The sequence below is a fragment of the Electrophorus electricus genome, chromosome 6 (genome assembly GCF_041902795.1).
Source record: "Electrophorus electricus isolate QZ-2024a chromosome 6, ASM4190279v1, whole genome shotgun sequence".
NCBI classification, from domain to species: Eukaryota; Metazoa; Chordata; class Actinopteri; order Gymnotiformes; family Gymnotidae; genus Electrophorus; species Electrophorus electricus.
Genome location: NC_137502.1, coordinates 1,954,973 through 1,968,609, shown reverse-complemented (window position 1 = coordinate 1,968,609; position 13,637 = coordinate 1,954,973). Strand labels below are relative to the sequence as shown.

Here is a 13,637-nt window from a genome sequence, read left to right as displayed (position 1 = left end):
TAACCCTTTAAGGGATACAAACAAAACACAACTTTAACAACCAAAACCGGGCGACCGATTGTGTTAACTGAGCTTTTCATACAGGATGCCAACCGTCATTTATCCTAACGTAATCAGATCTAGGCTACTCACATGAAACTCCATTAAACCCCCGTCTGAAGGCCAAGCTAGACGTCTAAGTTAAAGCATCTAACTGCAGCAGGGTGTGTTTAGACAGTCAGTTGGAGCAGCCGTAGAGGGAGGGTTGAGCCTCCAGGACCTCTAACTTTCCAGTGCACGGAGTGAAGCATAACGGAGCACAATGGTTCGGGGGTATGTGCGGTTCCTTTATTCTCTTTACATACATACTTGACGTCGTAAACCCTCGGAAAATGTCAAGAGAGATTTTACGGGGAGAGTTTAGCCAGCGGAGAGTGTAATGACTTTAGTAAAGCAGTCGTGTGTTGTGGAGAGCCGTGATACTGATGTTAATCCCCTTCCAGGCAGGACTGCGGGACTTTCGTCGTGCTTTTGGTATTGTTCGCATATACTGATGCATCGAGGTACTTTTCCCCAGTTCACTTATAACGTCTTAGACACGGACACATTTGCGATGTTGAACAGTGTTCTTAGTGCAGACAACCTTCTGAAATGAACTTGTGCAAACCTGCAGCCAAACTGTGAACCAGGAGCTGTCGGATGTGTTCAACCAGCTCTGGAAGTTGGATGTGAATCGTTTCAAGGCTGGGACAGACTATAGGCTCTCCCCGCAGGTAAACAGTGAGGAAGTCCATATCATTAAACGACCATTACATATCAGTGCGCACTAATAATTACACTGTCATTATAAATATCTTTGTTTTCTGTGTCATAGCAATTATAAACACGATGGTTTTACTTGGATATAAAGGACAAAGGTGGCTTGTGCATCCGTTTTCTTTTGGGGTCTCAGGGTTGCCATCTATCTGCAGGGCAAAGCTGGTTATATAGCCAGTGGCAGCACCTTCGCTACAGATCACGCCATGGCTCCTCTCTTCTCTTATGTCAACGAGAACAAACTCAGTTCCACCCTGACGTATGCCCGTGAGTAGAGAGCAGACCTTTTTCATCTGGGAACGTCTCCAGTTTCTTTTCTGTCCTTCCGGGTATCCTCAGGGCAGACGTGTAGGCTCGTCTGCCCTGTTACAGCATGCAGCGCCTCTGTGAAGGCGTCAACGTCCTGCCTGACGCTGCGTTTTCCCCTATCCAGCGTAGGAGAATAACTAACTTTTTTTATTTCAGGAACAGCTCCAGACATGCCTTCCCTATAGACGTGCCGAGACCCTTTATGTAACATAATTGCATTTGAGACAGTCCTGGTTTCAATATAAAAGTGTGGTTTGTGTTCTCATTGCCCAAGGTCTAAGGCGTGCTTTGTTACAAAGGACACTTTATTCGTTGTGCATTCATTTGATGCAAAAACTGAGCTTAGAATATTGAATGTTTTAATGTGATATTTCATACGTTGGATTCAAATCTGAAACCAAACTCTACCAGATGGAATAAATGATCTGAAACACATTGTCTGTAATCTTTTAGGTGATATTTCTATAAACGAAAATCCATTGAAGATGATGGTGTTTGTGTTTATAAATACCATGGTCACGTTGATCAGATGGAAATGAGCGTTCGTAAGGCTCAGATGTTCACTTGCAAGTAATTCAGCTCAAGTTAAAGACAGTTAGTTGACCCACAGTTAGTTGGGCGTTGACCCTTGTCTAGTTTTAAGGGCAGATGTCTAGGTTTATCAAACTGTCTCACTCTCACTTTCTCACTCTCACTGTCTCACGTCTCTGAGGTTTTATGAAGCTGCTGGATAACTATGAGAGATCCACCGGTGTGTCCGAGAGGGTGACTGAAGAGGAGAAATCTGAGAATGGTGCCTTCCTGGACGCCATTCTGAACACAGCAGTGATGAAGGTAGACACGGCACTGACATGCAGTCCAGCCCATCCGCCGTGACGTCTGACTTACTGATAAGAGAACACCCATCACATGTCTGAGCATTATGTATCTGTTGTTCTTCTTCAGTATACTCACCAGTATTTAGTGCGTAAGGGCAAGTCTAACTCAGACCTGAGACAGTTCAAGGATCAGCTGTACTACATGTGGTTTCGTCTTTACCACAGAGACAGAAGTGGCGGGTGAGCCACACACACACACACACACACACACACTCCAGCAAAAAGATATATGTAGAACAAAGTGGAACAGAATAGTGTAATAGAATAATTGTGGAATAATTACTTTCTCTAATCTAACCAGGGAGGACTCCAGTGGGTTCGAGCATGTATTTGTTGGCGAGACCAAGTTTGGGAATGAAATCATGGGCCTCCACAACTGGGTTCAGTTCTACCTCCAGGAGAAGCAGAATCTCCTCGATTACAAGGGCTACAAATCCAGGAACATGGTAAAGCTTAAATACTACTGAACTGAAGCCTGATCCAGGAACATGGTAAAGCTTAAATACTACTGAACTGAAGCCTGATCCAGGAACATGGTAAAGGCTTAAATACTACTGAACTGAAGCCTGATCCAGGAACATGGTAAAGGCTTAAATACTACTGAACTGAAGCCTGATCCAGGAACATGGTAAAGGCTTAAATACTACTGAACTGAAGCCTGATCCAGGAACATGGTAAAGGCTTAAATACTACTGAACTGAACCCTGATCCAGGAACATGGTAAAGGCTTAAATACTACTGAACTGATGTCTGAAACAGACACAGGGCTGTGTAAAATAAAAGTCCCTACATATAATCCCTTTAAAGTATAGACAGCAAATAAAAATATTCTGCTTTACGTACAAATTAAAACATCAAATGAAAACATGTTACATATCTGATGTCTCCCCCATATCTTGCTCTCTCCCACTTTAGCCTAGCGCGGACGACCACATGCTGAACGTGCAGTTCAGCTGGCACGGCCTGGTCAAGCCCGTAGGCAGCACCTTCGTCGGCGTGAGTCCCGAATTCGAGATGGCCGTCTTCACCATCCTCTTCCTCACATCCACTGTGAAGACCACCGTTGCCATAGTGAACATGGACAAGTACCAGATGGAGCTGGTGGTTCACCGGCATGGACGCTCCATTGGGACATCCTACCCCAAGCTGCTCAGTATCAACAACAGACGCATATAGGACGTTCCGCGTCTCGCATATAGGGCGTCCTGCGTGTCCGCTGAACATCTAACAGCCGTGTCGAGACCCTGTTTTGTGCAGGATTTTTTATTTCACTTTTGTTTTATATGAAACAAAAAGTAGGAAGACATTTTTTTAATATTAAAAATATTAAAATAATTTTTAAATATTAAAAGGCATAATAAAAGAACATTAACAGGGGAAGCATATTAAAAATACAAAAAAAATTTACTTTGTTAACAGACTTCAACTTTCTGGATATACATTTTAGCTTCTTATTGTATATGGAGATCTTATTTCTTCTTTTCAAATCATTCTCTTGTGTTTACTGGAACATATGTAGACATCTTACCATGAACAAAGCTTTTGTTTCTTGACTTTTGTTGTTCATCAAGTTGTGTTTTTGTTTTATTTGCCTACCTAATGACGGTGGTGGACACAATAAACTGGATTTGACCTTTTTACCTTTTGCCTGGGGGAATACGTTTCGTATTTTCCCATCTTGGGATAAAGTTGGTAGTGTAAAAGATGTAAAAATTAATTGTATCAACAAAGACAATAATAAGAGTTACACAATAAGTATAGAATTCAAATTACAGTCATAGAATCATCATGTAGTTACTTTAAATGACGTTTCTAGTAAACCATCCCTTAATAATATGCATTTATATAGTCTATTTCTATAAAATCCAGTGGGCTAAGGGGAGGAGTTCATGAATTTTGTTTAATACTAAAACATTTGCCAAATATTTCAATAAAGCCTTGCGAGAGTAATTTTGAGGTATTTATGTGGGAAGCCTTTTAATTTGAATGAGTGAGATGCATGGCTGGATGTAAATTGGGTAATTAACATGCCAACGATCTTGCTGTTTTTAATTCTGATGATCTTCACATTTATTTTAAATCTCACTCTCTCTTATTTAACTTTTTCATCATGTTACAGTAAAAACAAACCCCAATAAGTCTGGAGGTGTTTGCTTGTCTGCTTTTACACTGAGAACATTCCATCATCATCAGTAAAATGGCAGATTTCCATCATATTTATTTAGATTCTGTTTTTAAATATTTCTGATTTCAGCGTACTGAAATGCGGTTTTATTGTTGGACTTACAGTATATCTTGGTTGAGAAGGATTAGGAGCAAAGTTAATACTTCTGTTAATTTGCTGAACATAGACAGATTGTTTAAAAACAAAAACAAAACTCATCCACATGGAGTTTAATTTGGGCGGCGTTGCATGGGAGTGGAACTAATGGTTTTCTTGGAGTCTTTTTAGCCCGGTGTGCTTTTCGTGTCACACCACACAGTTCACGTGTGCACGGAATTTCCGTTTGGAGTGTCTATAGTGACATGAGTGCGAGCGGCTTGTTGCGCGAGAAGCATTGAGCGTCATGGACGTGCTGGACGAGTTCGGGGACATGTCACCCCACCAGCTCGCGGCTCCCGTGGACACGGTCGAGGTACCCGTCGCGCGCGCGCTATAGCACGTTGGCGTGACGAGGCTCACGCTAGCTGTCTGCACAAGCCGGGCCCTTTTCACGTTGCCTGTCTCGAGCTGTGTGTATAGCGTGTGTGTGTGCGTGCGTGTGTGCGTATAACGTGTGTGTGTAGAGAGGGTGTGTATGTATGTATAACGTGTGTGTGTAGAGGGTGTGTATGTATGTATAGTGTGTGTGTGTGTGTATGTATGTATGTATGTATGACGTGTATAGAAAGGGTGTGTATGTATGACGTGTATAGTGTGTGTGTGTGTGTGTGTGTGTATGTATGTATGACGTGTGTGTGTGTGTGTGTGTGTGTACAGAGATTGTGTATGTATGTATGACGTGTGTGTATAGAGGGTGTATGTAAGTATGACGTGTGTGTATAGAGGGTGTATGTATGTATGACGTGTGTGTATAGAGGGTGTATGTATGTATGACGTGTGTGTGTATAGAGGGTGTATGTATGTATGACGTGTGTGTGTATAGAGGGTGTATGTATGTATGACGTGTGTGTGTATAGAGGGTGTATGTATGTATGACGTGTGTGTGTATAGAGGGTGTATGTATGTATGATGTGTGTGTATAGAGGGTGTATGTATGTATGACGTGTGTGTATAGAGGGTGTATGTATGTATGACGTGTGTGTATAGAGGGTGTATGTATGTATGACGTGTGTGTATAGAGGGTGTATGTATGTATGACGTGTGTGTGTGTATAGAGGGTGTATGCATGTATGACGTGTGTGTATAGAGGGTGTATGCATGTATAACGTGTGTGTATAGAGGGTGTATGCATGTATGACGTGTGTGTATAGAGGGTGTATGCATGTATGACGTGTGTGTATAGAGGGTGTATGCATGTATGACGTGTGTGTATAGAGGGTGTATGCATGTATGACGTGTGTGTATAGAGGGTGTATGCATGTATGACGTGTGTGTATAGAGGGTGTATGCATGTATGACGTGTGTGTGTGTGGAGAGTGTATGTATGTATGACGTGTGTGTGTGTGTGGAGAGTGTATGTATGTATAACGTGTGTGTGTGTGTGGAGAGTGTATGTATGTATAACGTGTGTGTGTGTGTGTGTGGAGAGTGTATGTATGTATAACGTGTGTGTGTGTGTGGAGAGTATGTATGTATAACGTGTGTGTGTGTGTGGAGAGTGTATGTATGTATAACGTGTGTGTGTGTGTGTGTGGAGAGTGTATGTATGTATAACGTGTGTGTGTGTGTGGAGAGTATGTATGTATAACGTGTGTGTGTGTGGAGAGTGTATGTATGTATAACGTGTGTGTGTGTGTGGAGAGTGTATGTATGTATAACGTGTGTGTGGAGAGTGTATGTATGTATAACGTGTGTGTGGAGGGTGTATGTATGTATGACGTGTGTGTGTGTATAGAGGGTGTATGTATGTATGACGTGTGTGTGTATAGAGGGTGTATGTATGTATGACGTGTGTGTGTATAGAGGGTGTATGTATGTATGACGTGTGTGTATAGAGGGTGTATGTATGTATGACGTGTGTGTATAGAGGGTGTATGTATGTATGACGTGTGTGTATAGAGGGTGTATGTATGTATGACGTGTGTGTATAGAGGGTGTATGTATGTATGACGTGTGTGTATAGAGGGTGTATGTATGTATGACGTGTGTGTGTGTATAGAGGGTGTATGCATGTATGACGTGTGTGTGTGTGGAGAGTGTATGTATGTATAACGTGTGTGTGTGTGTGGAGAGTGTATGTATGTATAACGTGTGTGTGTGTGTGTGTGGAGAGTGTATGTATGTATAACGTGTGTGTGTGTGTGGAGAGTATGTATGTATAACGTGTGTGTGTGTGTGTGTGGAGAGTGTATGTATGTATAACGTGTGTGTGTGTGTGTGTGGAGAGTGTATGTATGTATAACGTGTGTGTGTGTGTGGAGAGTATGTATGTATAACGTGTGTGTGTGTGGAGAGTGTATGTATGTATAACGTGTGTGTGTGTGTGGAGAGTGTATGTATGTATAACGTGTGTGTGGAGAGTGTATGTATGTATAACGTGTGTGTGGAGGGTGTATGTATGTATGACGTGTGTGTGTGTATAGAGGGTGTATGTATGTATGACGTGTGTGTGTATAGAGGGTGTATGTATGTATGACGTGTGTGTATAGAGGGTGTATGTATGTATGACGTGTGTGTATAGAGGGTGTATGTATGTATGACGTGTGTGTATAGAGGGTGTATGTATGTATGACGTGTGTGTATAGAGGGTGTATGTATGTATGACGTGTGTGTATAGAGGGTGTATGTATGTATGACGTGTGTGTATAGAGGGTGTATGTATGTATGACGTGTGTGTGTGTATAGAGGGTGTATGCATGTATGACGTGTGTGTGTGTGGAGAGTGTATGTATGTATGACGTGTGTGTGTGTGGAGAGTGTATGTATGTATAACGTGTGTGTGTGTGTGGAGAGTGTATGTATAACGTGTGTGTGTGTGTGTGGAGAGTGTATGTATGTATAACGTGTGTGTGGAGAGTGTATGTATGTATAACGTGTGTGTGGAGAGTGTATGTATGTATAACGTGTGTGTGGAGAGTGTATGTATGTATAACGTGTGTGTGGAGAGTGTATGTATGTATAACGTGTGTGTGGAGAGTGTATGTATGTATAACGTGTGTGTGTGGAGAGTGTATGTATGTATAACGTGTGTGTGTGTGGAGAGTGTATGTATGTATAACGTGTGTGTGTGTGGAGAGTGTATGTATGTATAACGTGTGTGTGTGTGGAGAGTGTATGTATGTATAACGTGTGTGTGTGTGGAGAGTGTATGTATGTATAACGTGTGTGTGTGTGTGGAGAGTGTATGTATGTATAACGTGTGTGTGTGTGTGTGTGTGGAGAGTGTATGTATGTATAACGTGTGTGTGTGTGTGTGGAGAGTGTATGTATGTATAACGTGTGTGTGTGTGTGTGGAGAGTGTATGTATGTATAACGTGTGTGTGTGTGTGTGTGTGTGGAGAGTGTATGTATGTATAACGTGTGTGTGTGTGGAGAGTGTATGTATGTATAGTGTGTGTGTGGAGAGTGTATGTATGTATAACGTGTGTGTGGAGAGTGTATGTATGTATAACGTGTGTGTGGAGAGTGTATGTATGTATAACGTGTGTGTGGAGAGTGTATGTATGTATAACGTGTGTGTGGAGAGTGTATGTATGTATAACGTGTGTGTGGAGAGTGTATGTATGTATAACGTGTGTGTGGAGAGTGTATGTATGTATAACGTGTGTGTGGAGAGTGTATGTATGTATAACGTGTGTGTGGAGAGTGTATGTATGTATAACGTGTGTGTGGAGAGTGTATGTATGTATAACGTGTGTGTGTGTGGAGAGTGTATGTATGTATAACGTGTGTGTGTGTGTGTGGAGAGTGTATGTATGTATAACGTGTGTGTGTGTGTGTGTGTGTGGAGAGTGTATGTATGTATAACGTGTGTGTGTGTGTGTGTGTGGAGAGTGTATGTATGTATAACGTGTGTGTGTGTGTGTGTGGAGAGTGTATGTATGTATAACGTGTGTGTGTCTGTGTGTGTGTGGAGAGTGTATGTATGTATAACGTGTGTGTGTGTGTGTGTGTGTGTGGAGAGTGTATGTATGTATAACGTGTGTGTGTGGAGAGTGTATGTATGTATAACGTGTGTGTGTGTGTGTGTGTGGAGAGTGTATGTATGTATAACGTGTGTGTGTGTGTGTGTGGAGAGTGTATGTATGTATAACGTGTGTGTGTGTGTGGAGAGTGTATGTATGTATAACGTGTGTGTGTGTGTGGAGAGTGTATGTATGTATAACGTGTGTGTGTGTGTGGAGAGTGTATGTATGTATAACGTGTGTGTGTGTGTGTGGAGAGTGTATGTATGTATAACGTGTGTGTGTGTGTGGAGAGTGTATGTATGTATAACGTGTGTGTGGAGAGTGTATGTATGTATAACGTGTGTGTGGAGAGTGTATGTATGTATAACGTGTGTGTGGAGAGTGTATGTATGTATAACGTGTGTGTGGAGAGTGTATGTATGTATAACGTGTGTGTGGAGAGTGTATGTATGTATAACGTGTGTGTGTGTGGAGAGTGTATGTATGTATAACGTGTGTGTGTGTGGAGAGTGTATGTATGTATAACGTGTGTGTGTGGAGAGTGTATGTATGTATAACGTGTGTGTGTGTGGAGAGTGTATGTATGTATAACGTGTGTGTGTGTGTGTGTGGAGAGTGTATGTATGTATAACGTGTGTGTGTGTGTGTGGAGAGTGTATGTATGTATAACGTGTGTGTGTGTGTGTGTGGAGAGTGTATGTATGTATAACGTGTGTGTGTGTGTGTGTGGAGAGTGTATGTATGTATAACGTGTGTGTGTCTGTGTGTGTGTGGAGAGTGTATGTATGTATAACGTGTGTGTGTGTGTGTGTGTGTGGAGAGTGTATGTATGTATAACGTGTGTGTGTGTGTGTGTGTGTGTGGAGAGTGTATGTATGTATAACGTGTGTGTGTGTGTGTGTGTGGAGAGTGTATGTATGTATAACGTGTGTGTGTGTGTGGAGAGTGTATGTATGTATAACGTGTGTGTGTGTGTGGAGAGTATGTATGTATAACGTGTGTGTGTGTGTGGAGAGTGTATGTATGTATAACGTGTGTGTGTGTGTGGAGAGTGTATGTATGTATAACGTGTGTGTGTGTGGAGAGTGTATGTATGTATAACGTGTGTGTGTGTGTGTGTGTGTGTGGAGAGTGTATGTATGTATAACGTGTGTGTGTGTGTGTGTGTGTGTGTGTGTGTGTGTGTGTGTGGAGAGTGTATGTATGTATAACGTGTGTGTGTGTGTGTGTGGAGAGTGTATGTATGTATAACGTGTGTGTGTGTGTGGAGAGTGTATGTATGTATAACGTGTGTGTGTGTGTGGAGAGTGTATGTATGTATAACGTGTGTGTGTGTGTGGAGAGTGTATGTATGTATAACGTGTGTGTGTGTGTGGAGAGTGTATGTATGTATAACGTGTGTGTGTGTGTGTGTGTGTGTGTGTGTGTGTGTGTGGAGAGTGTATGTATGTATAACGTGTGTGTGTGTGTGGAGAGTGTATGTATGTATAACGTGTGTGTGTGTGTGTGTGGAGAGTGTATGTATGTATAACGTGTGTGTGTGCTGAGTGTATGTATGTATAACGTGTGTGTGTGTGTGTGTGGAGAGTGTATGTATGTATAACGTGTGTGTGTGTGTGTGGAGAGTGTATGTATGTATAACGTGTGTGTGTGTGTGTGTGTGTGTGTGGAGAGTGTATGTATGTATAACGTGTGTGTGTGTGTGTGTGTGTGTGTGTGTGTGGAGAGTGTATGTATGTATAACGTGTGTGTGTGTGTGTGGAGAGTGTATGTATGTATAACGTGTGTGTGTGTGTGTGGAGAGTGTATGTATGTATAACGTGTGTGTGTGTGGAGAGTGTATGTATGTATAACGTGTGTGTGTGTGGAGAGTGTATGTATGTATAACGTGTGTGTGTGTGGAGAGTGTATGTATGTATAACGTGTGTGTGTGTGGAGAGTGTATGTATGTATAACGTGTGTGTGTGTGGAGAGTATGTATGTATAACGTGTGTGTGTGTGGAGAGTGTATGTATGTATAACGTGTGTGTGTGTGGAGAGTGTATGTATGTATAACGTGTGTGTGTGTGTGTGGAGAGTGTATGTATGTATAACGTGTGTGTGTGTGTGGAGAGTGTATGTATGTATAACGTGTGTGTGTGTGGAGAGTGTATGTATGTATAACGTGTGTGTGTGTGTGGAGAGTGTATGTATAACGTGTGTGTGTGGAGAGTGTATGTATGTATAACGTGTGTGTGTGTGGAGAGTGTATGTATGTATAACGTGTGTGTGTGTGGAGAGTGTATGTATGTATGTATAACGTGTGTGTGTGTGGAGAGTGTATGTATGTATGTATAACGTGTGTGTGTGGAGAGTGTATGTATGTATAACGTGTGTGTGGAGAGTGTATGTATGTATAACGTGTGTGTGGAGAGTGTATGTATGTATGTATAACGTGTGTGTGTGTGTGGAGAGTGTATGTATGTATAACGTGTGTGTGTGTGTGGAGAGTGTATGTATGTATAACGTGTGTGTGTGTGTGGAGAGTGTATGTATGTATAACGTGTGTGTGTGGAGAGTGTATGTATGTATAACGTGTGTGTGTGTGTGTGGAGAGTGTATGTATGTATAACGTGTGTGTGTGTGGAGAGTGTATGTATGTATAACGTGTGTGTGTGTGGAGAGTATGTATGTATAACGTGTGTGTGTGTGGAGAGTGTATGTATGTATAACGTGTGTGTGTGTGGAGAGTGTATGTATGTATAACGTGTGTGTGTGTGTGTGGAGAGTGTATGTATGTATAACGTGTGTGTGTGTGTGGAGAGTGTATGTATGTATAACGTGTGTGTGTGTGGAGAGTGTATGTATGTATAACGTGTGTGTGTGTGGAGAGTGTATGTATAACGTGTGTGTGTGTGGAGAGTGTATGTATGTATAACGTGTGTGTGTGTGGAGAGTGTATGTATGTATAACGTGTGTGTGTGTGGAGAGTGTATGTATGTATGTATAACGTGTGTGTGTGTGGAGAGTGTATGTATGTATGTATAACGTGTGTGTGTGGAGAGTGTATGTATGTATAACGTGTGTGTGGAGAGTGTATGTATGTATAACGTGTGTGTGGAGAGTGTATGTATGTATGTATAACGTGTGTGTGTGTGTGGAGAGTGTATGTATGTATAACGTGTGTGTGTGTGTGGAGAGTGTATGTATGTATAACGTGTGTGTGTGGAGAGTGTATGTATGTATAACGTGTGTGTGTGGAGAGTGTATGTATGTATAACGTGTGTGTGTGTGTGTGGAGAGTGTATGTATGTATAACGTGTGTGTGTGTGTGTGGAGAGTGTATGTATGTATAACGTGTGTGTGTGTGTGTGTGGAGAGTGTATGTATGTATAACGTGTGTGTGTGTGTGTGGAGAGTGTATGTATGTATAACGTGTGTGTGTGTGTGTGTGTGTGGAGAGTATGTATGTATAACGTGTGTGTGTGTGTGTGTGGAGAGTGTATGTATGTATAACGTGTGTGTGTGTGTGTGTGTGTGGAGAGTGTATGTATGTATAACGTGTGTGTGTGTGTGGAGAGTGTATGTATGTATAACGTGTGTGTGTGTGTGTGTGTGTGTGTGTGGAGAGTGTATGTATGTATAACGTGTGTGTGGAGAGTGTATGTATGTATAACGTGTGTGTGTGTGTGGAGAGTGTATGTATGTATAACGTGTGTGTGTGTGTGGAGAGTGTATGTATGTATAACGTGTGTGTGGAGAGTGTATGTATGTATAACGTGTGTGTGGAGAGTGTATGTATGTATAACGTGTGTGTGTGGAGAGTGTATGTATGTATAACGTGTGTGTGTGGAGAGTGTATGTATGTATAACGTGTGTGTGTGGAGAGTGTATGTATGTATAACGTGTGTGTGTGGAGAGTGTATGTATGTATAACGTGTGTGTGTGGAGAGTGTATGTATGTATAACGTGTGTGTGTGTGTGGAGAGTGTATGTATGTATAACGTGTGTGTGTGTGGAGAGTGTATGTATGTATAACGTGTGTGTGTGTGTGGAGAGTGTATGTATGTATAACGTGTGTGTGTGTGGAGAGTGTATGTATGTATAACGTGTGTGTGTGTGGAGAGTGTATGTATGTATAACGTGTGTGTGTGGAGAGTGTATGTATGTATAACGTGTGTGTGTGTGGAGAGTGTATGTATGTATAACGTGTGTGTGTGTGGAGAGTGTATGTATGTATAACGTGTGTGTGTGTGGAGAGTGTATGTATGTATAACGTGTGTGTGTGTGGAGAGTGTATGTATGTATAACGTGTGTGTGTGTGGAGAGTGTATGTATGTATAACGTGTGTGTGTGTGGAGAGTGTATGTATGTATAACGTGTGTGTGTGTGGAGAGTGTATGTATGTATAACGTGTGTGTGTGTGGAGAGTGTATGTATGTATAACGTGTGTGTGTGTGGAGAGTGTATGTATGTATAACGTGTGTGTGTGTGGAGAGTGTATGTATGTATAACGTGTGTGTGTGTGGAGAGTGTATGTATGTATAACGTGTGTGTGTGTGGAGAGTGTATGTATGTATAACGTGTGTGTGTGTGGAGAGTGTATGTATGTATAACGTGTGTGTGTGTGGAGAGTGTATGTATGTATAACGTGTGTGTGTGTGGAGAGTGTATGTATGTATAACGTGTGTGTGTGTGTGGAGAGTGTATGTATGTATAACGTGTGTGTGTGTGTGAGTGTGTATGTATGTATAACGTGTGTGTGTGTGGAGAGTGTATGTATGTATAACGTGTGTGTGTGTGGAGAGTGTATGTATGTATAACGTGTGTGTGTGTGGAGAGTGTATGTATGTATAACGTGTGTGTGTGTGGAGAGTGTATGTATGTATAACGTGTGTGTGTGTGGAGAGTGTATGTATGTATAACGTGTGTGTGTGTGGAGAGTGTATGTATGTATAACGTGTGTGTGTGTGGAGAGTGTATGTATGTATAACGTGTGTGTGTGTGTGAGAGTGTATGTATGTATAACGTGTGTGTGTGTGTGGAGAGTGTATGTATGTATAACGTGTGTGTGTGTGTGGAGAGTGTATGTATGTATAACGTGTGTGTGTGTGTGGAGAGTGTATGTATGTATAACGTGTGTGTGTGTGGAGAGTGTATGTATGTATAACGTGTGTGTGTGTGTGGAGAGTGTATGTATGTATAACGTGTGTGTGTGTGGAGAGTGTATGTATGTATAACGTGTGTGTGTGTGGAGAGTGTATGTATGTATAACGTGTGTGTGTGTGGAGAGTGTATGTATGTATAACGTGTGTGTGTGTGGAGAGTGTATGTATGTATAACGTGTGTGTGTGTGGAGAGTGTATGTATGTATAACGTGTGTG

General features: G+C 41.8%; 2 protein-coding genes across 4 annotated transcripts in view; both read left to right on the top strand.

The window, feature by feature from the left end:
• The first annotated feature begins 40 nt into the window (after positions 1-40).
• endouc (endonuclease, polyU-specific C) lies at positions 41-3,627 on the top strand. The gene is made up of 8 exons (XM_027029865.3): positions 41-312; positions 483-542; positions 653-752; positions 951-1,062; positions 1,817-1,938; positions 2,050-2,162; positions 2,284-2,428; positions 2,898-3,627. Exons 1-8 carry the CDS (start codon positions 302-304, stop codon positions 3,156-3,158), a joined length of 924 nt encoding a protein of 307 aa, XP_026885666.2. The 5' UTR covers positions 41-301; the 3' UTR covers positions 3,159-3,627.
• An 843-nt stretch (positions 3,628-4,470) lies between these two features.
• The window catches only part of polr3b (polymerase (RNA) III (DNA directed) polypeptide B), a 37,312-nt gene continuing 28,145 nt past the window's right edge, over positions 4,471-13,637 (top strand). For all 3 annotated transcript variants that reach the window (XM_027029861.3, XM_081715877.1, XM_081715878.1), the window contains exon 1: positions 4,471-4,618. In XM_027029861.3, the coding sequence (XP_026885662.1) occupies positions 4,550-4,618 (69 nt within the window). In that variant the 5' untranslated portion in view covers positions 4,471-4,549. The remainder of the gene's footprint in view (positions 4,619-13,637) is intronic.

Bases quoted from the DNA above. Each gene is read 5' to 3' on its own strand.
- endouc (XM_027029865.3), top strand. The intron at 2,163-2,283 runs GTGAGCCACACA...TAATCTAACCAG, and splicing joins CACAGAGACAGAAGTGGCGG to GGAGGACTCCAGTGGGTTCG. The intron at 2,429-2,897 runs GTAAAGCTTAAA...CTCCCACTTTAG, and splicing joins GCTACAAATCCAGGAACATG to CCTAGCGCGGACGACCACAT.